Raw genomic sequence first — 24,253 nt, 5'->3', positions numbered from 1 at the left:
AAATTAAATTTAGTGTTATCTTTTAAAAAAAATATTTATGTATTTTTATATATTTCTTTGATTTTTTTAGGATTAGGATGAAATTGAGACCATTTGAAAATTTTGAGTTATTTTTAAATATTATAACTAAATTGATATAATATGTAAAATTTAAGGGTTAAATTTGTTATGATACCAAATTTTTAATTGACACGTTAGCTTGTCGTTTGTGTCTTTAACGAGAGTGACCAAAATAACCGAACTATGTAATGTGTGTGCTTAAATTGCAAACCTTTTATTTTGAGTACTTAAAATGAAAATTTTTCTATAGTTGAGTGATTATCTACGTAGTTGGACCTTTATTTTTTCTTTATTATTTTTACTTTTCAAAATATAATTATTTTTACTAAATATTTGATAATTATATATATTTTAGGTTAAAATATACCATAAGTTCCTGTATTTTTGTTAAATTTAAATTTTAGTCCTTATGTTTTTATTTTCAAGAATTTAGTCCATCTACTTTTTATATTTCAAACTTCAAATTCAATTGTTAATATTGTTGTCTTTTGTTAAATTTGTTGACGTAAAATTTGAAAATGACAAAACACTTATTTGGTATCCATGTAAGTACAAAAATGATATAATGAACTTGAATTTAATAATATAATTTTAATTGTTGGTCAACGCTAATCAACGATGGTCAACATTCGTCAACGTCAATCAACAGTGATCAGTACGATCAAAGTCAATGTATTTTTAAAATTTTTAATTTTTTTTCTATTTTTAAATTTAAATTTAACTTTTTAAATTTTAATAAATCTATTGCCATGTGGCACATTCTAATTGGCTAAATGTGCCATGTGGCATATTCTAATTTGTGTCACATGTTAATTGATTTTTTTAACTTTGTTACAAAAAAATTGGGATGAGCTGGGTAAGGAGGATAGTTTAAGTACTAAAGTGGGACAATTGATTGTATGAGGACTATCTGATGCTTTGAAATGGAGATATGAATTATATAAATGTAGCTGTAATATGCATTTGCATGGGTTGAGATATTTGTAAAGGAGGAAGTAATATGCTTTGAATTAGTGGCTAAGCCATGATATATATATATATATATATATATATAGGTGAATCTGGCGCTTTGTTGCAATTCGATCTAGCAGCTAGTCTACGTCTTAGTAAACGTGTCGAACAGAAACTATATGGTGTGTAGTGATGGTTGGGTATTAAATGCCCTTAACGATGTGTTGGGGTGGACGGAGATGATGTGTAGCGGATGGGGGTAGGAACAACTGCATATGTCTCTGATCTATTTTGTATCTGAAACTGGAATGGCTTCTGTCATCTATTTGAATCTTGGGATTTGAGAATTATCTTATAAATGTTCTTTAATTGAATGGATGTCTTTTATGCACCGGGTTCACAACTCATTTCGTTGTTGTTTGGATCTCAGGTAGCTCTCAGACTTGAACGGGTCGGCGTTGCGGGAGCTCGATTAATCCATTTATCTTTCCTTTTAATTTTACTATTAGTAATTTTAGCTTTCTACAATATTGTGTTGTTTGGGAAGATTAAATAGATAGTTAATTGCTATGATAGTTATAATGTATTGAATGGTTTCATTTTGACTGCATTTATAAATGTGATTTTCTTAATAACGACAATGTAACTCTCTAGACTTGGTCTGGACGTTTAGGCCGGGTTTAGGGTGTTACAATATTATAGGCTATTTTATAAAAATAATACTAAAAAATAATTAAATACAAAAATGGGATAGGGAACAAATTAATTACGAAAATGGGGTATTTGCTATAGTGTTTCTTGGTGCTGCTTGACACATTAGCGACACCACCCAACTTTTCCCCCAATCATGCTGTAATCATATGATGTTTTTTAAAAAATAAATTTTTATTGGTGTCGCGAGTGTGTCAAGTGACATCACTTTATTTTTTTTAAATGGTCTATTAATAAAAAAGTTGAAAAAAACGGTTAAATCAGATGGTGTCGCCAATGTGTCAGGCAACACTGGTTTGAAAATTTGGATCCCATTACGCTGTTATGCTACACCAACCCTTATATAATGCCCCATCCCCCGGCCAAAATATTGTTTCCATCTGTTGAAGAGAAAAAAGATTGTGTTCAGCAAAATAGGAGATAAATGAAAAATAGTGAGAGAAAAAAATTGTTTAGCAATACGGTAGAGAAAAAAAAATGGTTTAACAAAATGGGAAAGAGAAAAGAGCTCTTAGAAATTAAAATTGAATAGATTTCAAAAATCAAGTTTGAGTTTATAAAGTTAGTTTGTAATTATTTTTATATAACTTTATTTTGTTTTATTTTATTTTGATCATTAGTAATATGATATGCAAGTTATATTATTTGATAAATGTATTTTTTATGCTTTAAAATTATATGAATTGTTTAAATAGGAACTAATGTTTTTATTTTTAATTTATTTTACTGATTTAGTATCGAAAATGAATAACTAATTTTTCGCATACGTTCATTTCGATAGGGTAATTTTACAAATAACAATTAGTTGTCTATTTGAATCGACCATCAAATAGGAATGAGATTTAACAAGAATGTACAAGTCAATGAAATGAAAAAAAAGATTAGTGTGAAAATTGCTCAATGTTGTGGGAGGAGGATGTCCAGATAGTTCTACGAATTTCTAGTTTCATCAAATCCGTACAAATATAAGGAGTTGGAACTTGTAGAGACTGATGTTGCAGAGACTATGATCGCACTGTATTGTTTGCTTAGGAATGTTGAACCAGATAAGTTGTTCTTTGAGTTAGCAAATGTTGAGCCCGTTCAAAATATCACTCCATTAAATTAACAATATAGAGTTCAAGACCCATATAAGGAGCTTTCAAGAGTGTCTATCGATAGGTAATCTTCTATACATAGGTTTGACTTTGATATGAATGTTGGCTGTGTAGAATCGTGCGATTATGGAGTGACATCGACATGGGTTGGGAATCCACACAATATTGTGGTTGTGTACAAAACCCTAATCCGGGCAGGTTCCGTTGGTGGTTGATATCGATGTAGATGGTGAAGAAAGACCCGACAATTAAGGTGGTTCTAATCACTAGGGTGAATATTTTAGTGATCCCGACCTCAACCAGGTCTTGGATGATATCGATGACGAAGGCGTAGACGATGATGATAATGTATATGTCCCTTCGCTCGGGAACTCGACTCGTGGAATTGTCATATACAATAACCCTGAGGCCCATATTTTGAGCGTATACTCTTTCATCTAAGTTCACTGAATACCCAAATATAACACCTTTCCATGGGTTGGTGGCAGATTCCAAATAAGAAGAGTTGTTTGTAGGTCAACAATTTGCAAACAAAGAGGAATGTGTATTTGCCATCAAGCAGTATAGCATGAAAGCTTCGGGGGAATACAAAGTCATTGTATCTAAACTTACATTATATATTGGGGAGCGTTGGAGGTCTGTAGAATGTTGTAATTGTAGAAGATTCGAAAATTTGTTGGGCCTCATAAATGCACTATTACACGGATGACGCAAGACCGTAAAAAACTTGATGCGAAAATAATCTGAAACTGCATTATGCCATTGGTGAAAGGCATGCCCACCATTCCTATATCAGTCTTAATTACCGACATGCAATATCAGTTTCAGTACAAAGTGTCATATAGGAAAGCATGGTGGCCTAAATAGATGGTGATAGAGCAGTTGTACAAATATTAGGATGCGTCATAGAATGAACTTTAGGGGTGGTTAGCCGTGATGCAGGGGTACATGCTAGGGACTGTGGTTGAGTTATAGATGTTGCCTTTTTATGGCCCAGATGAACAACTACAAACCGGGAAAATATTTTCTACCAATTGTTCTAAACATTCGATCCATGCATTAGGGCTTTTCACCACTGCAAGCTTTTTATGCAGGTTGATGGGGCTTGGATATATGAGAAATATACGTAGATTCTCCTTATTACGGTTGCACAAGATGATAATTGAAACATACTACTGATAGTCTTTCCTATTGTGGAGTTTGAGAACATGGAATCATGGCAATTTTTCTTGACAAACTTGTAGAGGTATGTTGTTGACAAGATTGTTGGATTTGGTGCCTTGAGTGTAGTATATTCGTTTGCAAACTTATAATTTTTTCAAATAGATTGGTTAATAAAACAAATTCATTGATATACTTTATATAATTGTCATCATATAGGTTTTGCACGCAAAGTAAAATGGAAGCAAATATTGCTCATTGGTTGTCTAATGTTTAACTAATATTAAGTGGTATACGTGGTCAGATCATAATATGAAAAGACAACTTATATTAGTAGATGAACCTAATATGTCCTTAGTCTAATCAGGAATGAGCAAACCGATTGAAAGACTAATATTTCGTCTATCAAGTCTAACTGGGGAAATGTTGTCTTGGGTATTGGAGCAGATGACTCCCAGAAGATAGAGACATAAACATGACTGACTGGACTAACAATACATTAGATTGGACCCAAGAAAAATAGATCATGAATTCATTTATGGGTTTATTTACTTGTGACATTCATAGTGTGACATACCTAAATCCTGAGTAGATGACAGACTATGTATGCGTGACTCGTACACTTTGCTATAAGTAAAAGCCTCAGTTTAAATAGATAAGGAAATGAAAATTGGTGCATTGGGTGTACGACTTCTACAATGTGTAGCATCATTCACAACGGTGGAATTCATGGCCCAAGATATGGGTAAATAATATCCTCTTTTTGCCATTACCTGGTTGATAAAATTTAAACGTGACCATGGGTTGTTTGTCTTTGTGATGAATAACTTGATTACTATTTGATAGTAATTGACTTTTCATGAAGGAAGATGTAATGGTTACCATGAGATAAAATAGTGATGTGATTCCAGTCACATCATGTTATGAAAGCATTCGAAGATATCAAGATTGACCCAAACACTAGGGGCCCAAGTGCAAAATGAAACACCTCACGAGAGTGATTGATCTTTGGGCCAACTATGTCAAGGATTTTTTCTTATTTTAATAAGTTTCATTTTTATTTTATTCCACAGATTTTATCATGCATATTATTATATGTTTTAGTGTTTAAGTTGTCAAGTTGATAAATTATCTTTAGCATGTGTGTGTATGTTCATTACCTCATAATGTTCATTTTGTTTCAAATGAAATGTTTTAGTTGTGTGTAAGTGTTTATGTCGTGTCCACATGTTCATTGGGTTATTAGTCACGTTTTTGTCATTCTTATCATATGTCTGGTGATGTGCGTGTATGTTTTGTGTTCATATACTATATGCGTATGAGTCAACTATCTAACCTTTAGTTATTTGTCTTTGTCAAATATGCTTGTGAGAGATGCAAGCATTTGATGATTATTTATATGTGGTGCAGGTGTCTATTGGTATGGGCTTAGGAAGACCATTCATTGTCGAATACATGCATCAAAGAACCATCTAGAATGTTCAAGATTCAAGCTATTAAATGTCGGTTCATTGTGACAATTCGTATGGTGCCTAAATTCATGTCACAAGCTTTGCTTAAGGAGGTAGTATTCCTAACAATTGATGAATATGCATGGACAGTGGCAAAGGTGGAAAGAATTTGGCTGTTCATTTTATTCATGCATGGGAGAATTCATGAATGACATTCAAGAGAGAAAAAATCACAATTAATTTGGCCAATGTATTAGCACATACATGAACCGAATTGGGAGATGTACCTTTAAGATGCATGTTGCCCATTTATTTGCTCAACGTTCATTTAATGCGTCAAATTAATATGTGCATGAGCCATGCATTATCAATTCGGTCAAGGGGGCTTGAAGGTGAATCAAAGGTTTTTCATTCATGGACTTAAAGATTACTTCATGGTTAAGCATGCATGCACGCACTAAGGGGGAAGAAAGTTTCTATTTGGCTATGCATGCATCCACCAAGAAACATGAACCAAATTTAATGTTAAGTGTGAACAATTTAATTGTTAGCGTGAACACATCTAGATGCCGAATTTAAATAGGCATTTTAGGCTCTATAAATAGTATGTAACAAGGACGTATTGAGGTTGAAGACTTTTATGAATCAATTTTATATTTGTGAGATTAATTTCTCTCCAAGGTTCTTAACCGAACTTATTTGAACTTATCAAACTTCCTTCGAGTCTATGGTGTTCACCCTTGACATATCACTTCGTTTACCACCCTAAAGTGTGGCGTCTTTGTTATACCAATGTTTGAGTGTTTGTCAAATTTACGAGGGTTTAATTCGATTATAACTCCGGTTCCATAAAACATTCAAGTGCTTCAAGTCATGGTTTCCACCATCCTTTGAACCTATTCAAGGCGACCCTTCCTACAAGCTATTTTTTGAACTTTTTGAGTCTCGGGAAATTGCATCAAATAGGATCATATTGGGAGAACAAATATTATCCCAAAGAGATTAGGGATATCCTATGAGGGTAAAACATTTATGACAAGGTCATTGGACGAGCACATATCAAGTTGCTTTCTTAATGGTATGTTGTTGGGGAGAGCTCAGTCATGATACTATAGTGGAATGATTTCATGACTAAATGAGTTTATAATTAATAGGTGAAAAGCTAAAACTTATTTATAAATCATTTGAGCCTCAATTGCTTATGAGCAATTGGTCCCTCCGCTAACTCGTTGAAATTAGAAATGAATTGCAGGGTGAATGAAATGAACAGAAATGGTTAAAAATGATAAAGATAAAGAAATGGGTTACATTCAGAAATGAATGTGGTTTTCTCAGTATGAAAATGACTTGAGAATTAATTTACGGTTTTTTGAATTATTAGTTAATTAATTAATTAATTGAAGTTCAAAAATAGATTGAAATTAATTGGTTATTGTGAATTCAATTGAATGTAGAAAAATTAAATATATTTTCTCATAAATTCTTTTACGGTAAAGTCGTCATTATTTTAACATAATTAGAATTGGGTTGATAAAATTATTTGATTGAGACATTAATTTATTTAAATTAATTGAGCAAATAATATTTAATTTGAGAAATAGAAAAAAACATTTACTAGATTGGAACAAATTATAAAGTGTTGGGTTAAAGTCTGGAAAGCACATTTAGTTGAACCCAGTACAGGAGAGGCCCAACTCCCCTTATATGAAATACATGGGATGGAAAACTCTAGTATTCCTATCTTGGCTTGCCGCCCCTCTCCCTAAATAATAGGGAGTTGGATGTTTTTTCTATCAAAATAATATTATTTGTATTCCACCACTTTAATTAGGATTCTACAAACTCTCCCTATAAATAGATAGCACTGACAAACTTCAAATCACAATAACAAAAAGAGAAAACAAAACACAAGTTTCTCTAAAGTTTTCAATATTGTTATTCTGGTAGAAATTAGTGGAAAATTATTTTAAGAATAAATTCTATTTTTTGAGAATTACAATTCTATCGGTTTCTATTTAAGAGAGATTTACTTTCCCAGTAAGTAAAAAAAATATTTCTGGTTTTGTGTTTGATTCGATTTGTTCGGGTCGACACTCAAATCCGTTCGTGGTATGAGAATAATGGAGAAGAATGTTTAGCTGAAAGCCAAGATGATAATGATCCGTCTATTCAAAAACACATGTACGAATTCGGTCTAGGGTTTATTTCTATAAATATCATAAACTGGGTCGATTTTCAAAATTTTAATGAGCAAAGAGGTCTCTATTTATAGTTGAGCCTCAAAGTACATCAAGGGCTACAATTAAAAGCTGTATACAATTAGAACTTTAAGACACAATTAGAAGTTGTATACAATTAGAATTCTAAGATTACATAATCATATCTTCTTGGGTCACTTTCCATATTTACCAGGCTCTTGAGATGGGCTTTTAATCTCTCCAGGCACCGGGCCAGTTTGGTTGGGCCAAATGACCTCCCTCAAATACGATGGATCACACAAGTTTGTCATGGTTGCATGCTCCCATGCGCAACCTATGACATTCTCCCCCACTTGTTCTAGCGACGCCCTCGTCGCATCCTCCTTATGGAACTGGTCAATCTTCCCTTGAAATTGCCACAATGCCTCGGCAGGTTCTTAACTTGCTTCGCTATCAGGAAGTCTCTTCCATTGAACTAAGTACTCATGCCGTGGTCGGTGGTACTTTTGTCTAATTACCCGATCTACCTCAATGTTTTCGACTTCACAATCATACGACACCTTTACCCCCATCGGTGCTCATTCGGACTTGTCTCGATTCGGATCCTGTTGATCCCCATGAAATGGTTTAAGTATACTTACATGGAAGACCGGGTGAACTTTAAGTTTTGCTGGCAACTCAAGCTTGTAGGCCACCTTGCCTACTCTCTTCACAACTTTGAACGGCCCCTCATACCTTCGTACAAGACCCTTGTGCAAGCCAGTATATCGCAAAATTAAGTGTAGTTTAGCGAGGACTGAGTCACCCACTTGAAATTGCATATCCCTTCGTTTTTGATCAGCCCACTTCTTGCTACGCTTACTTGCCTTGTGTAAACAAGCTCTAGCCAAGTCATTCTTCTCTTGCCAATATTTTGCGAATCGATAGGCTACCGGATTTGGTCCTGTATAATGGGTCACAACAGCGTTGGGTGTGAGTGGCTGTTGACCCGTCACTATTTCAAATGGACTTTGATTCATGGCCCCACTTCGCTGCAAGTTGTATAAAAATTGGGCCACATCCAACAACTTTGGCCAATCCCTTTGTGTGACACTTACGTAGTGTCAAAGATATGTCTCCAACAAGGCATTTACTCGTTTAGTTTGCCCATCGATTTATGGATGCATGCTCGTGGAGAAGTTCAAATCTGAGCCCATTGACTTGAACAACTCCGTCCAGAACCAACCCGTAAATCGCCCATCTCGATCACTGATAATAGATAGTGGCACTCCCCAATATTTCACCACGTGTCTAAGAAACAACCGAGCTGCTTTCTCAGCAGGGCACTCTTTGGTCACCGGAATAAATGTCGCATACTTTGAAAACCTGTCCACAACAATAAGAATACTCCCAAACCCGTCAGACTTAGGCAAACCAATAATAAAATCCATGGATAAACTCTCCCATGGCCTTTCCGGAACTGGCAAGGGTTGAAGCAAACCGGCTAGAGTCTTTAACTCAACCTTGTCTTATTGGCACACTAGACAAGTTTTCACATAGGTTTCCACATCAGCACCCATGTGAGGCCAGTAATAACGTTCCTCCGAAAGGGCCAAAGTGCGATGCATCCCTGGATGGCCTGCCCATTTCGAGTCATGACACTCCTTCATGACTTCCTTACGGAGTTTCCCATAATGGGGCATATAGAGGCGGTGTCCATGAGTGTATAACAGCTCCCCATCAAGCGAAATTCTTCTTGTTTTTCCCTCCTTGGCAAGCTTAATCAAATTTTTGGCCGTGGGATCATGGGACAATCCCTCTCGAATGCGTTCTAACAAGGAACCATCAAGTTGGCTAATTACTACGAATTCCATCTTTTGACTGAGTACATCAGCCACAATGTTGGCACTTCCTGGTTTATTTTCCATTGTAAAATCAAATTCCGCTAGTAAAACCTGCTAACGAGCCTGCTTGGGAGACAACTTTTTCTAGGTTAGAAAGTAACTATTGGCAACATTATCGGTAAGGACCACGAACCTGGAACCCAATAGATAATGTCTCCATGTGCGCAAGCAATGTACTACCGCAGTCATCTCTTTCTCTTGGACCGTATATCTACACTCCGTCTCATTAAGCTTTCGACTCTCGAAAGTAATTGGGTGCCCATCTTGCATCAGTACTCCCCCAATAGCATAATCTGATGCATCCGTGCATACCTCATAAGGTTTCGCAAAATTCGGCAAGGCAAGTACGGGTTCACTTGTCATTTCTTGCTTCAATTGATTAAAGGTCTTCTCACATTCCGGTTTCCAATCACATACCTTCCCCTTTTTCAACATGTCCGTCAAGGGAGTGGTAATTCTAGAGTAGCCTTCGACAAAGCGTCGATAGTAATTTGCCAACCCAAGGAAGGATCTCAACTTCGTTACCTTGGTTGGAGGCTCTCACTCTGAAATGGCTCGAATTTTACTCTTATCCATTCGGATCTTACCGCCTCCCACAATGTGGCCTAGGAATGACACCTCTTGTTGGGCAAATGAGCATTTCTCCTCCTTGATGAACATCTCATTTTCCCTCAAAGTTTGGAACACCTCCCTCAAGTGTCTCATGTACTCTTCAAGAGACTTGCTATATACCACAATATCATCAAGGTAAACAACCACAAAATGATCAAGAAATGGTTGAAGTACCTTATTCATTAGGGTGTAAAATATAGCTGGGGCATTCGTGAGTCCAAAAGGCATCACAGGGAACTCATACGATCCGTACCGTGTCACACAAGCTATCTTTGGTTCATCCCCCTCGGCTATCCGAACTTGGTGATACCCCGATCTCAAAACTAACTTGGTAAACCATCTTGCATTACCAAGCTGATCAAAAAAATCTGCAATCAGAGGAATAGGGTACCTATTCTTCACAGTGATCTTGTTTAGAGCTCGATAATCGATGCACATTCTCAAGGACCCATCATGTTTCTTTTGGAACAACACTGGGGCACCGTATGGGGATTTAGATGGTCTAATGAATCCTGCATCCAAAAGTTCCTTCAATTGTTTCCGCAACTCTTTTAATTCTGGCGGCGACATACGATAGGAGGCCCTTGCTGGCGGCACCACATTGGACTCTAACTCGATTTTGTGGTCCACCTCCCTCTTGGGTGGCAAACTTTTAGGCAACTGAGCAGGCATTACATCTCGGAATGATTGCAACAATTGACCCACTTCTTTCAGGGTCTCACTAGCACACTTAGGGTCTCTTCAATCTTCAAGGTGGCTAAATATGAGACTTTATTTCTACGTACACCTTTAGCAAACTGAATTGCTGACAATGTTTTTCCCTCAAAGCTTATTTTCCTTGTCACTTTCACCATGTATTGATGTTTCGCGTCCGAAATCACCATGTAATTGCTCGAAGGGGCAATAAGAGCATTAACCTGATCAAAGAAGCTTAGTCCAACCAAAAAATCATAATCATCAAGTGGAATTACCTTAATGAATACCTTCCCAGACCATTTTTTGAGCTGAAGATCCACTCCCTTTGCAACCCCCTTGATTGGAATACTTTCTGAGTTCACTGTTTTGATCCGACCCATTTCATTATCTATCTTGAGGCCCAGTTTACAAGCAGCCTCCTCGGACATGAACAAACCAGAAGCACCTGTGTCAACGAGTGCATTCAATTTTTTGCTAGCCACAATGATGTCTACAAACATCAAACCATGGCTCATTCTATCCTCAACAACCTTTAATATCGAACCAAGGTTGTTATCCTCCATATCGGACTCCCCATTTGCTTCCATAGCCGTGAGAGTGGCCTTCTTTGGGCAGTCCTTGATTGTATGTGGACCATCACAGTGAAAACAACTTATAGGCCTACTCTTTTTCTTGTCCCAAGGCTTCTTACCATTGCCGTTCCTAGTGGGCCTTTCTTTATCTCCCCCACTATTACCCTTTTGATTAAACCTGGGCTTAGACGAATTGGCATTGTCTTTCTTCCCACCAAATTCAGCAAGTGATTCTGCTACAGACATAGCCTTGGTGAGTTCTTGAACTCTTCGACGTTGCAACTCCTGCTTCGCCCACGGTTTTAATCCGTCCATGAAGGAAAAGAATGCCTCTTTCTCCCTCATATCTGAGATTTGAAGCATAAGTTCACTAAACTCCTGTACATACTCCCTCACAGTGCCTTGTTGCGCAAGCCGACGCAACTTTGCCCGAGCTTCATCCTCGGCATACTCTGGGTAAAACTGTTCTTTGAACTCACATCGAAACTCCTCTCAAGTTTCGATTTCGGTCCCACCACATCTCACATCAGTGGACCTACGACGCCACCATAACAAAGCAACGTCAGATAAATACATCGCAGCAGTAGTTACCTTAGTGACATCCTCTGTGATGCCTTTGGCACGGAAGTATTGCTCGATTCCCCATAAAAAGTTGTCCACATCTCTTGCGGACCTTATTCCCTTGAACTCCTTGGGCTTGGGAACATCAATATTGGGCTTGGGTACGACATCAGCTAACCCACCATTGCCCAAAGCAGCCTTGTAGATTGTGAGTTCACCCTTGAGCTCCGCAATCTCCCTTTTCAAGGCCGCCACCATAGTCTCAATGGCATCATCTCTACCCATCAACTGTTCTACATTGTCTAACACATACACTTTGAGCTGCTCCTGTATGGACTGCAATCCATCATGGAGCCTATCATAGACATCATCAATCCTCTCCTTGATATCCCCCACAGAATTCTCGAGAGTGACGACACAATCTTCTAAAGCTGACAATATGTCCCTCGAGTGACTAGCTTTCCTAACCCTCCCACGGGTCTCCATTCCCTCAACATTCCTAGCTACTTCTTTCGACATCTTTCAACGATCGCTTCGAACCTTGGCTCAGATACCAACTGTCACGGACTTAGGTTTTTCCCACGCGATCCGTGCAGCCTTAGGCAGCTTCTTTGCTGAAAAATGCCTAAGTCAGCCTAACTTGCAACGATAAAGGATTCAACATAATTCCCTCACTGCTTCCACGAAGAACAGCAGAAGAACGAAGTAAGAACGAACCTTGAAAGATGAACAAAAGCAAGAACGCTTGAGAGAAAAGTTTGAGTGAATACTCTCAAAATTCTTATTTACAACTGAATGAATTACAATGAGCAAAGAGGTCTCTATTTATAGTTGAGCCTCAAAGTACATCAAGGGCTACAATTAAAAGCTATATACAATTAGAACTCTAAGACACAATTAGAAGTTGTATACAATTAGAACTCTAAGATTACATAATCATATCTTCTTGGGTCATTTTCCATATTTACCAGGCTCTTGAGATGGGCTTTTAATCTCTCCAGGCACCGGGCCAGTTTGGTTGGGCCAAATGACCTCCCTCAAATACGATGGATCACACAAGTTTGTCATGGTTGCATGCTCCCATGCGTAACCCATGACACTAGGTTGTGCTATGTTTATAGTGTAAACTAAGATTGAAATTCTCTCTCTTCTTCATGTATGATTATATTTGATAAGATGTGATATTCTTGTAATTATATGTATGTTTAGGGGAATGTGATCAAATGAATGTATGTAATTATTTTATTGTTATGGATGGTAAAATAATTTTACGAAAATTGTGATTCCTAAAAAATAAATACAATTTATTATTTTGGGCATGTATATTTTAGATCGTGGACTATCATCTCTATGCAGGATTAATTTTATTATTTTTTAAAATAAAATATGTGACTCGAAAACAGACATAAGAATTTTGTAATATTTTTTTCTAATGGAATCAAGAGAACTGAGATGCATCTAGACCGATCGAGATGATGCAAACCCGACCCAGCCAAATTGGCAAGTGACCAACAGTGATTGACGATGGCTGATGGCAGTCTGGCGACAGTAACGACACGAAAATATCAGTGGAAAGAATCGACGACAGAAATGTGAATCAGTACCACAACAAAAGTCCGTACTAGCAAAATTGAAGACCCAAAGTATGCTTTGGGGTGAATTTTTGTAATTTTGCAATTCTAATTTTATAGGATGGAATCATGAAAACTTTGACTGGTCAGAGTCATTTAAATTTTTATGCTTTTATATTCATGAGATGAGCATGATGATATTTATATGACTGTGAATGTATGTTCATGCATATAAGAGATAAGCATGCCGTATAGATTAGGGAAGAATTCCACATGTACTTATCATGTATATCTTGATAATAAGTGCCTTTCGACCACTCAAGCTAAGGCTAGAAAACGTTGGGAGGAGTATGATGACATAGGTTGTTGCTAAGTTCTGGAAAGCATGACCAACACTCTATATAAGCAACTGGAGAGTTATAAGACTGCCAAAGTGATTCTGGATAAGCTAGAAGACATGTACTGAGGCCAAGCTGCCTTGGCTCGATAATATGTCATAACTAGTTTAATAAATGCCTAGCAAAAACTCAACACTCCGGTTAAAGACCATATGATAACTCCTATGGGATACTTTGTCGAGGCCACGGACAATGAGGCCAATTTGGACCAAAACACTCAAATTGAGTTATATTTCAGGCCTATAGACTTGGTTAATTATTTGTACTTAAGTAAATGTATTTGCATTTTAGGATATTATATTAGTATTTTGAAAACATTGCATCATGAAGCTTGGATTATGCTTAAATGTTATTATTTTACTTTTACTTATGGGTGGAAAGGATTTGTTTGTGTTTGAATGGTAGGTGTAGAATGAGGAAAAGAAATGAAGGATGAAGTTTTGTCATGGCAAAATGTTGGATGGATTGCCAACATTAATGCCATGGAAATTCTAGGAAGACACTGAGTCAACACTCAATTTGTGCCACTCTCAGTGAGCTGTACTTGTACTAGAAAAATCTACCTGAAAAAGAGAGAGGAAAAATTGTATGCTGAGAGGGGGATCTACCATATAAAAGGGAGGAGAAGCTTTTCCCAAAAAGGAAGATCTGGAGGCGGAAATAGAAGGTAGCAGTAGTGACAGAGCGGCAGAACAGAACACGAAGGAGAAGAAGAAGGCAATCAACCTGGTCTTTGCAAGACATTGCACCACCTGAGTTGAGGGTTGGATCGATGAAAGCTTCCTAAACTTCTTCCTTTATTTTCTTAGATTGATTCTTTGCGAAATTAATTGTTGAAGATGTTGAATGATATTTTGAATTCTGATTTGATTAACCAACCCATGAGTTAAATCTCATTGGGTTGAGATTACTGGATGATACTTGAATTTTCCATTAATGTTGAAGCTTAGATCTGATCTATTTTACTGTTTCATTCAATTTTTTCTTTCGAATTGCATGCATGCAATCTTTAGACATGGATGAATGCACAATATGCTTATAAATATAATCTAATTTTGAAAAGGTTAGGTTAGTTGGGCCACAATTGATTGATACGAATGGGTGTTCGATAGAATGTCCATAATAGTCTCTAAACATAGAGCAACGTTTGTACAGAGTGAATAGTAATCAGTACTGGGAATCACATTTGAGGTTTATAGGCATATATTTCCTTAGGTGAGGTATCCTAAGGTCTTGCTCTCAAAAGAAACAGACCATTTCAGATCCATTCTGAGCAATAAGTTGATTAAGAATTTACGAAGGCATTATTGGTTTATAAGGGTAGATTCCTAGTAATCTCAGCCTTCCCATTCAACAATGTAGACCCTCTCACTTTTTTCTTGGTATCTTTGCCATAACATATTTTTAAATATTTGTTTGTTTGCATATTGCATACATTATCATTATTTTGATTACCATTGCATTTCTATCATTGTTTTGCCTTAACATAATTCACGTATTTCATAACAACAATTTAACCAAGTTAAACCTATCTGATCCCTATGGAGACGATCTTACTTATCAATATATTACTTGATTCGACGTGTATACTTGCACATTTCCTATACCATATTCACACGTGACAATAGTTTCACTTGTATCTAATTAGGGCATACTGCCCATCGAATATGACTTAACTCGAGCCCCCTGACGGCGCCCACTGCTCCCACAAGTACCAGGTCCTCGGGATCCATGTATACTCTTTATATTATCTACAATTTCAAAGTTTTATGCATTAGTTTAGGTTTTTAAAACCCTAAATCTAAATTTTTTTGAAAGTTCGTATCAGAGTTTAGAGAATGTGTTTTTGCACTACAGTCTTTAAAGACAAATAGTTGTACTAAAGTATCACATGCAAAAATATCTAAAGTAGAACTAAAGTTTAGATTTCTTACTTGGATCGGCGTTGGAGTCTTGATTTCACTTTTCGAAAATCAAAAAGTCAATTTTAATGAAATTCTCAATTAATGCAAAATTTTATTTTTCTAAAATATTTTGGACCCAAAATAAAGAACTTGAGTTTTGAAACCTAGCATTGATTCCACTAAATGTAACACCCTAAACCCAGCTTAGATGTTACTATCGAATTTTAAAGGTTATATCACACGTGAAAACACTGTTGCTTAGTTTCTAAACAAAACTCATTTTTAAATTAGAGGAAAAACACTTAAAATTTTTGAAAATCATGTGAGTACTTTGATGAAAATCGCGAAATATTAACTTTATTAACACAAACTCAACTCACTTAATCACTTGCGTAGTAAAAACATAGTATCAGATTTCAAAACTTTGCAACGGAAAAACATTCAACAATTTGGTTTTATAAAATCATAGTATATTGTTAATTACATCGTCTCGATTAGACTACCAATTATAATTAAAATTTTGCAAAATAAATACCAAAATCAATGTTAAAGTCCCAAACAAAAATTAACAGTCCCAAAATCCATAGAGTCCATAAATCAGTCCAAAACATACTTAAATCAAGTTATGCAAACTGAGCCTTAGAATCGCCATCCAATCCTAAGCTTGAGGATCACTTGAAACAAAACAAAACAAACGAGTGAGATAAAGGCTAATGTGTGAATTGACCCACAAACAGAATTCACTTACAGAGTTCCCATATACAAATAATCAGATCGAAATTTTCATATTTCCTAAATATATATTATTATTCACAATTTCAGATCATATAACATATCAGAGCATATCCTACCCCCATCCACTACACCATCTCTGTCCCACCAATGACACCATATAGGACTACAAGAGTCCATCCATCCAATCACACCAATATGTGGCGATATGCCATTCATAAATGTGCAGCTGAGCTGCCAGACAGAATTTACGGTTTAACCATCGGAATTACAATAAAACTGCCATATACACTTCCTCCAACCATACCAAAACCTACCCTAATGCATATGCAATATCATAATAACATACATACATATATATTATAAATTGTATGGTATGCATACCTAAGCATACACATTTTTAGATCGTAACATATCACATACTTATACAAAACAAAAATAATTTATCATGCTTCTTAAGCTTTTCCAAGTGAAATATACTAAATCTTATGCTTTCCTGTGCCTATAAAATGTCCATGAACCCAATTTTTGAGTCTCATAATCGGCCCCTAATCGGGAATTCAAATTGGCCAAAAAGGGCCCATACCGTCAAATAAGGCAGCTCGTGTCATCCACATGGCCTACCTATCCAGGTCATGTAATTGTACACGGTTGTGTGCTCCACACGGCCATGTGGTGCACACGATCTGTCACACAACCTACCACACAGCTGTGTGACGTTGGGTAGTTTCGAAAATAACCCCAATTTTACAATTTTTTTTGAGTTTTAGTCGAGGTTTAGGGTTAGTTTCACACACTTGATACTACCAAAACAAGACCCCAATGCAGCAAGGAAAAATCTTGAACGCATCATACATATTTAAGATTAAATTGATATCAACCACGAATCCGAAACACAATTTTGAGGCTTAACACTTAAAAATAGTCCCTTAAAAACGATATTCAACTACGTACCCCGGAAAACAATGATCCTATAGCATCTAGTTCACTAGAGGAATGTCGTGAATCTCATGTCCTTCACCTAACCAAAACGCGAATAATTAACATCGATAAATTCAAGAATACCCAAAATCTTCCAACATATTCACGACATAAAAATGATTAAGCTTACCGCCAGAAACCCACCTACTCACATATATATCGGGTCGACAACATAACCCTCTCAAACACGTCACTGAAACAATGAAAGAAATAACACAGCGCAAACTAGAGATAACGACAGATGAAATTGGAAAGCAAAAAGGAAGAAAGAAAGAAGCAAAAAGAACAAAAGACTAAGGGTAACAGAAGAGAAAGAAACGTGCTTTGAAAAGAAAGAAAATAATAAAACAAAACAGAATAGTGGATGGTAGTGGGGGAGTGTTTTTAGGAGAGAAAATATTTAAAATAAAATAATAATAAAAGAAAAGAAAAGATTAATATTCTAACTAATTAAAATCCCACCAATCTGATTACTCTATCCTTATTCAGCCACTAGAATTTGAATCCTACCAACAAACTACTACTATGGGGGAACACGAAACGTTAAGCAAATATATAAAGCGCTTAACCACCAAACCAAACTAAATCGATAAAAATTTTAAAAAAATTTAAATATAAGAAAGTTGGGAGGTTAATTAACTCAAATCATTCATATTTCTGTTACTTACGAAATTGATTATTAGTTAATTTTATAATTATTGTTTTAAACTCAATCTCTACTTACTACTTATTATTGCACATATTTATTAATCTCGCGACAGCAATCTCCTTTGAATGTTAATTTCAAGGCAGTTAAACGTATTTTGAGAGATTTGAGAAATTTGAGAGCAAATTTGAAGGGAGTCATTGAGACAAGGGCAACTGGGTGAATATTGGAGAATAAAATAGGAGCACATGTTGTGATTGTATTCTAGTACAGTTAGATTGATAGTTAGGTTGTTGTAAACTATTATAGTTGTTGTTTTCAGTAACTGCATCAAGATCAATGCAGGTTATGCTGTTAGCATTGATCAAGCTTGAGAGTTAGTGATTCTTTGTATAAATTCTATGACTCGTCTCTTCTAAGAGTCTTCATTAATAAAATAAGTAGAGCTTGTTTTCTCCTAGAGGTTCTTCTTGCTGTTCTTCGTTTGTGCAAATATACTCGATTAAATCTTTACGCATTGCAGCTTTATTTTCCAACACTGCATCTCCTATGCAGTTGCATCATCAAAGAAGTAACTCCAAATTGGATTCAATTCCGAATTATGAGAGTCCCATATCATTCAATCTTATTTCCCAATCATCATTATCTCATTACTTAGTTTCTACCTGTCAATTTCCAAAGTATCTCTCCTTGGATGATGCTTCCATTTTCCTCTTTCTCTTTTAATTTTAGTGTTGGTTTTAGTGGAATACCCGACATCCTCGGATGTTCCATTTTTTTTCTGAAAACATATATTTTTTTCTTCTTCTATTTGTCTCCCCCTAAACTTCTGGACTTATTTTGAACAATATTTTTGTAGCTTAAGTTTAGCCATTTTTTTATCTTTTTTTCTTATCGTCAACTTCTGTTTTTCTTTTCTTTTTTGTTTATAAATCTTGTTTATTTTTAGAACACAGTGGTCAATTGTGTTTATCATGAAAGAATCCTTTTAATTTCTTATATCCAAAAGCTTACTTTGGAAAAAAAAAAAAAAAAGGGAAGAAAAAGCCTTCTTCCACACAAGGGAAAATCTATTGAAATTACCAGAGATCATTCCATCCAAGTTGTCTCCAAATAAAGAGTTTGAGCGAACAAAGGTTTCACTTGAAGAATCAAGGCACGTAATCACGTCTTTCCGTGAAAACCTTGAGAAAATGGAAGGTAATTCATCCGAGGGTGCATCTCAAAGTTCTGTTGAGGATGATCATTCTCTGATGGATGGCTCTGAATCCGAGCTTCAATCGAATAAAGAGAGTCTGGTTCGTGCTCAGGAGAAAGAGAGAGCTGCTTTATTGAAGGCCAATATTCTATCTCAGGAGGTAAACTTGTTAAAATCTGAACTGAAATCTACCAGAGAAGCTGAAGAAAACAACCTAAAAGCCATGGATGATTTAGCGTTCGCATTGAAAGAAGTGAGAATGGAAGCAAATGAAGCCAAGGAGGAACTGTCGGTAACAAAATACGAGCTGGAGAAATCAAGAGAGGAGGTGGAACTTTTGAAGATGATGTTGACCAACATTCAGCTCATGTATAATGAAGCAAAGGGTGAAGCTGATGTATTCAAAAACACTTCTGAGAGATTAAAATTAGAAGCTGAAGAAAGTCTTATGGCATGGAATATGAAAGAGACAGGCTTTGTGGATTGCATTAAAAAACTGGAAGACGAAAGGAATGCTGCACAAGAAGAGAATAAAAGCCTGCTTGAATCACTTAAAGAGGCTCAAAACATGTACAAGAGGACCATGGAAGAGAATCAGAAATTTCGGGGCAGCAAGAAACAAGCCAATTATGTAAGCAAAGCAGTCTCAAACAAAAAATATGAAGCTTTGAGTTTTCATTCCCAAGGGAATGAAAAACCTAAGATAAAGGAAGCAACAAATTTTGAGATAATTAGGGAGTGGAAGCTATTGTTTTGTGAAGAACAAAGCAACAAACAAAAGCCACTGAGATGTACAGATCCAAAGGAACAACAAAAAGATGGTAAAGAAGCTAACAAGAAAGCAAAGCAACAAAAGTCGGGCACCCCCTGTTTGAACCTAAAATTCCCACATAAAAGCAAGGATGCAGAAGAGGATATTGAAAACTTAATCAAAGATAGTGATGGAGAATCAGACTCTGAATTGTTTGATCCACTAAGGGGATCCATATTTGATGAAGCTGAGACTCCGAAAGCTGCATCACCGATTGCAACCAGGCACCGGAATAAGCCTTCCTTTGCCGCAAATGATGAATCAAATAGTGGGGAGGAGTTTTATCCTATTGATTCGACCAATTTCGATGAAGAAAACTATAAGACGACGAGAAAAAAGAAAGCATTGTTAAGTAGATTTAGTGAACTTATAAAGATAAGAACTTTTAATTAGCTTTAGTCATCTTGCAATGATTCTTTTATTTATTTATTCTTTTTGTACCTATGGACTCTACTTTGTGAAATTACACATGATTATCGACAAATATTCCACTTCAACTAGTTTTTCATATTTGGGGCACTAAATATAAAAAACCAATTCCCTAAGGGGCTCTTCTTGATACATGTCAACTGTCAAGATATATAAAAATCATTTCAATTTTCATATAATGAGCCATCAACCGAACTTAAATATTGAATAACCGACTGAAATTTGTGTTGGGTAAAAGTTACTAAAAGAAAAACATCTAAGATTTTATTTGGTTTTGTGCTCTTAATTTTAAATATTGAATTTTATATTGCTTTTAGTTAAAAATTTTAGTTTCTTAATTAAAATTTGCCGATAAAGTTAACCATGTAAAATGTGAAAAGACTTTTTAGTCTTAAGAATTTACAATTTTTTATCAATTTTATCCTTATCCTTTAAAAATACATAAAAGAATTTTAAAGTAACTTTTTTATATTTTAAATAAAAACATAAAAAAATGTAATTTTTTAAAAAAATATGAAAACAATAAAAATTCTTTAAAATTAAAAAAAAGAAAATGATTTTAAAAATATATACAAAAATTCTAAAATTCAATGTTATCTAAAGCGGATTGGACCAACCAGTCAGACCAAGAATCAGTTGGGGTATCAGTCCGGTGAGAGGTAAAAAATAAGTTGACCTACAAATTAGTATACACTGGTTGAACCAAGTTAAAAAATTGGTTGAACCGAGCTAAAATCAATTGAACTGATTTCAAACTGACATGACCAATTAGTTCCCAGAATGATCGGTTTGACCTGTTCAAAGCAAATAAATTATTAAAAAATAAAATATCAAAATATTAAAAAAATATAAAAATTGATTCAATTGTCTGTTGAGCTATTTTTTTAGTTCGCCTCAATTGGTCTGTACCAAAATTTTAAATTTATAAAATTAATTTTTTAATTTTTATGTATTTTAAAAGATAAGGACTAAATTGACAAAAAAATATAAATATTGTTGACTAAAAAAGTTACTTTACCTTTGACATCATTAACTTTAACGGTAAAATTAGACGAAGGGACCAAAATTTTTAAATAAAAAAAACCACAAGACCTAGATGTTTCAAAATTATAGGATCAAATTTTAAAATAGTACAAGGTTATTTTACATTAAAGTCAGTGTTGCAATGAAGAGGAATTGCTTCCACCTGTATTTGATGTGATAGATGTCAAGTTTAATAAATTTAGAGTTAATATATCATTTGGCCTTGAACTTGTCCATTTGTATCTAGTTGGTCTCTAAATTTTGTTTTTGGACTTAGTTGAACTCTGAACTTGTATTTTGTCAACCAAGTCAATACCTTCACGCTAACACTGTTAATTGTGTTGATGTGGCACTGTTAACTAATTTAGTGATGCCACGTGGCTAGCATAAGTTAAAAAATATAAATATATAAATTATGTTTGTCACATGGTGTTTTGAAAGGCTACCACATGGCACCACTAGATTGGCTAGAAATGTCACGTGAGCATAAACTATTGGTGTTAGTATGGAGAGACCAACTTGGTTCACGAAATACAAGTTTAAAGACCAACTAGGCCTAAAAAAAATTAAAGACCAGCTGGGTACAAATGGACAAGTTCAGAGGCCAAATTATATATTATCCCTTTAATTTATTTTTTTTGTAAAAAACTTAATATTTTACGTTTTTCCCATTCTTTTCAATTCTTGTTCCCAATCTTAAAGAGGAATATATCCAGTTAAATTTTTCTGTCTGGATACATTGTATTTTCCTTTTTTGCAAAAAATTTCAATCAATTTCTCCATCTAATTGTTTTGGGTTTTTGTTGAAAAGTGGCCAACCATGTTGCTATTAAGTTTTTGTTGAAGTGCATGCAGTCTATTTGCATGTTGCAGCTTGTGTGCATGTTGCATTAACAAGTTTTCTATTTTAGTTGCAATGTAGTTTAGTTTGGTTGAAAATGAACAAGCTTGATGACAACTTGATGTGTTTAGGTAGTGAATGTGTTTACATGGTTTTATTCAGTGCAAAGTCTCCTTAAACTCCCTGTTCTACTTGGCGAACCCACTTTGCCAAGTCTTTGTCTGTGACTTGCTTCTCTTTTATTTGTTGTGAGAGGGTAGGCTTCACCTGCAGTTCAGCGAGCAGTCCCTCATCACTCATCACACTCAAACACGTGAACAGAGCTCGTAGCTCACTCATTGATTTTCTACTTCAGGCGTCTGCAACCACGTTCACCTTTCTAGGGTGATATTATATCATACAATCATAATCCTTCAGTAGCTTGATCCACCTTCTTTATCGTAAGTTTAACTCTTTCTATGTGAAAAGGTATTGGAGTCTCTTATGGTCTATGTAGATGATACATCACTTGCAATATAAGTAGTGTTGCCAAATCTTTAGTGTGAACAGCATTGCTGCTAACTCCAGATCGTTGGTTGGGTAGTTTCACTTATGAGGTTTCAACTATCTTAAAGCATAAGCCACCACCCTGCCTTCTTGTTGGAAAAAATCCGGTTTAAAAATAGTTTTTTTGCACACTGAAAAACTAAAATTTTGAAAACCTACTCGGTTTGTGATATTTATAGGAATAAACCTTAACTTAATTCATACCTATGTTTTTGGATAAGTGGATCCTTGATGTTTTTCGGCTTTCAACCAAATGTTCTCCTCTATTCTCGTACCATGAACTGCTTCGAGTGTGAGCTTGAACCAATTAAATTAAAACACAAAACTAGAAAAAGTTTTCCTTTTAGGGTGAAAACAAAAATTCTCACATATATAATAGAAACCGGTAAAATTATTATTCTGAAAAATATGTTTATAAGTTGAGAATAAAGTCTCTCTATTTTTTGACAGAATAACAATCTCTTAAAAGTTATGTTAATAGTTCTACCGGTGCCATCTATTTATAAGAAGAGAAGATAGAACCTCTATAGAGTTGTAGAAGTTTATTTCCACCAGAAAAACAATACCCTAGCTAATGATACTAGGGTTTTGTCGCCCCTCCTCCTTACATGAAGGGTTTTAGGCCTCTCTCACATCAAATCTAATTACGAGTACTTCCTGGGCTTTTTTTTACCCAGTACTCTGTAATATGATTTACCTCAATTCAATTTTTTTATTTCACAAAATAAACTTTAATATTTACATATTAAATAATTTTCTCACCATAATTTTACCCCAATAAAATTTTAACAATTTTACCCCAGATAAAATTTCGAGAAAATTCATTCAATCTATCACAAATCAACATGTTCACTATAACGAAATGCTTTATTTTTATTTTTGGACTTCAAAATAGTCCAAAAACATAAACTCATTTTTCGATAATTTTTTAAGTAATCTTATATAGGATTGCAAGTTTCCATTTCCATTTCTGGAAACCTATAATCATTTCCAAATGATTTCATTTCTCTATTTCGGAGGAAATCATAATCATTCCTGAATGCTTCCCATTGCTCTTTTGTTATTTATTCTGTTCAATTCTATTCAAACACGCAATTCATTTCTAGTTTAAATGAGATAGCGGTGGGACCGATTGAACATATGTAGTTGAGACTTAATTGATTTATAATTAAGTTTAGGCTTTTTACCTATTAATTATAAACTCATTTAGTCACGAAGTC

At 35.2% G+C, this 24,253-nt stretch overlaps 1 protein-coding gene across 1 annotated transcript; it reads left to right on the top strand.

Moving 5' to 3' along the window:
- The first annotated feature begins 19,378 nt into the window (after nt 1-19,378).
- On the top strand, nt 19,379-20,587 carry LOC105801111 (uncharacterized). Its single transcript, XM_012632440.2, has one exon. It carries the CDS (start codon nt 19,379-19,381, stop codon nt 20,585-20,587), a length of 1,209 nt encoding a protein of 402 aa, XP_012487894.2.
- The last annotated feature ends 3,666 nt before the right edge of the window (nt 20,588-24,253 follow it).

The sequence above is a fragment of the Gossypium raimondii genome, chromosome 11, assembly GCF_025698545.1.
Source record: "Gossypium raimondii isolate GPD5lz chromosome 11, ASM2569854v1, whole genome shotgun sequence".
Taxonomy (NCBI): Eukaryota; Viridiplantae; Streptophyta; class Magnoliopsida; order Malvales; family Malvaceae; genus Gossypium; species Gossypium raimondii.
Note: the sequence above shows the minus strand (reverse complement) of the source record. Positions and strands in the feature narration are given on the sequence as shown.

Bases quoted from the DNA above. Each gene is read 5' to 3' on its own strand.
- LOC105801111 (XM_012632440.2), top strand. From the start codon at position 19,379: ATGGAAGGTAATTCATCCGAGGGTGCATCTCAAAGTTCTGTTGAGGAT.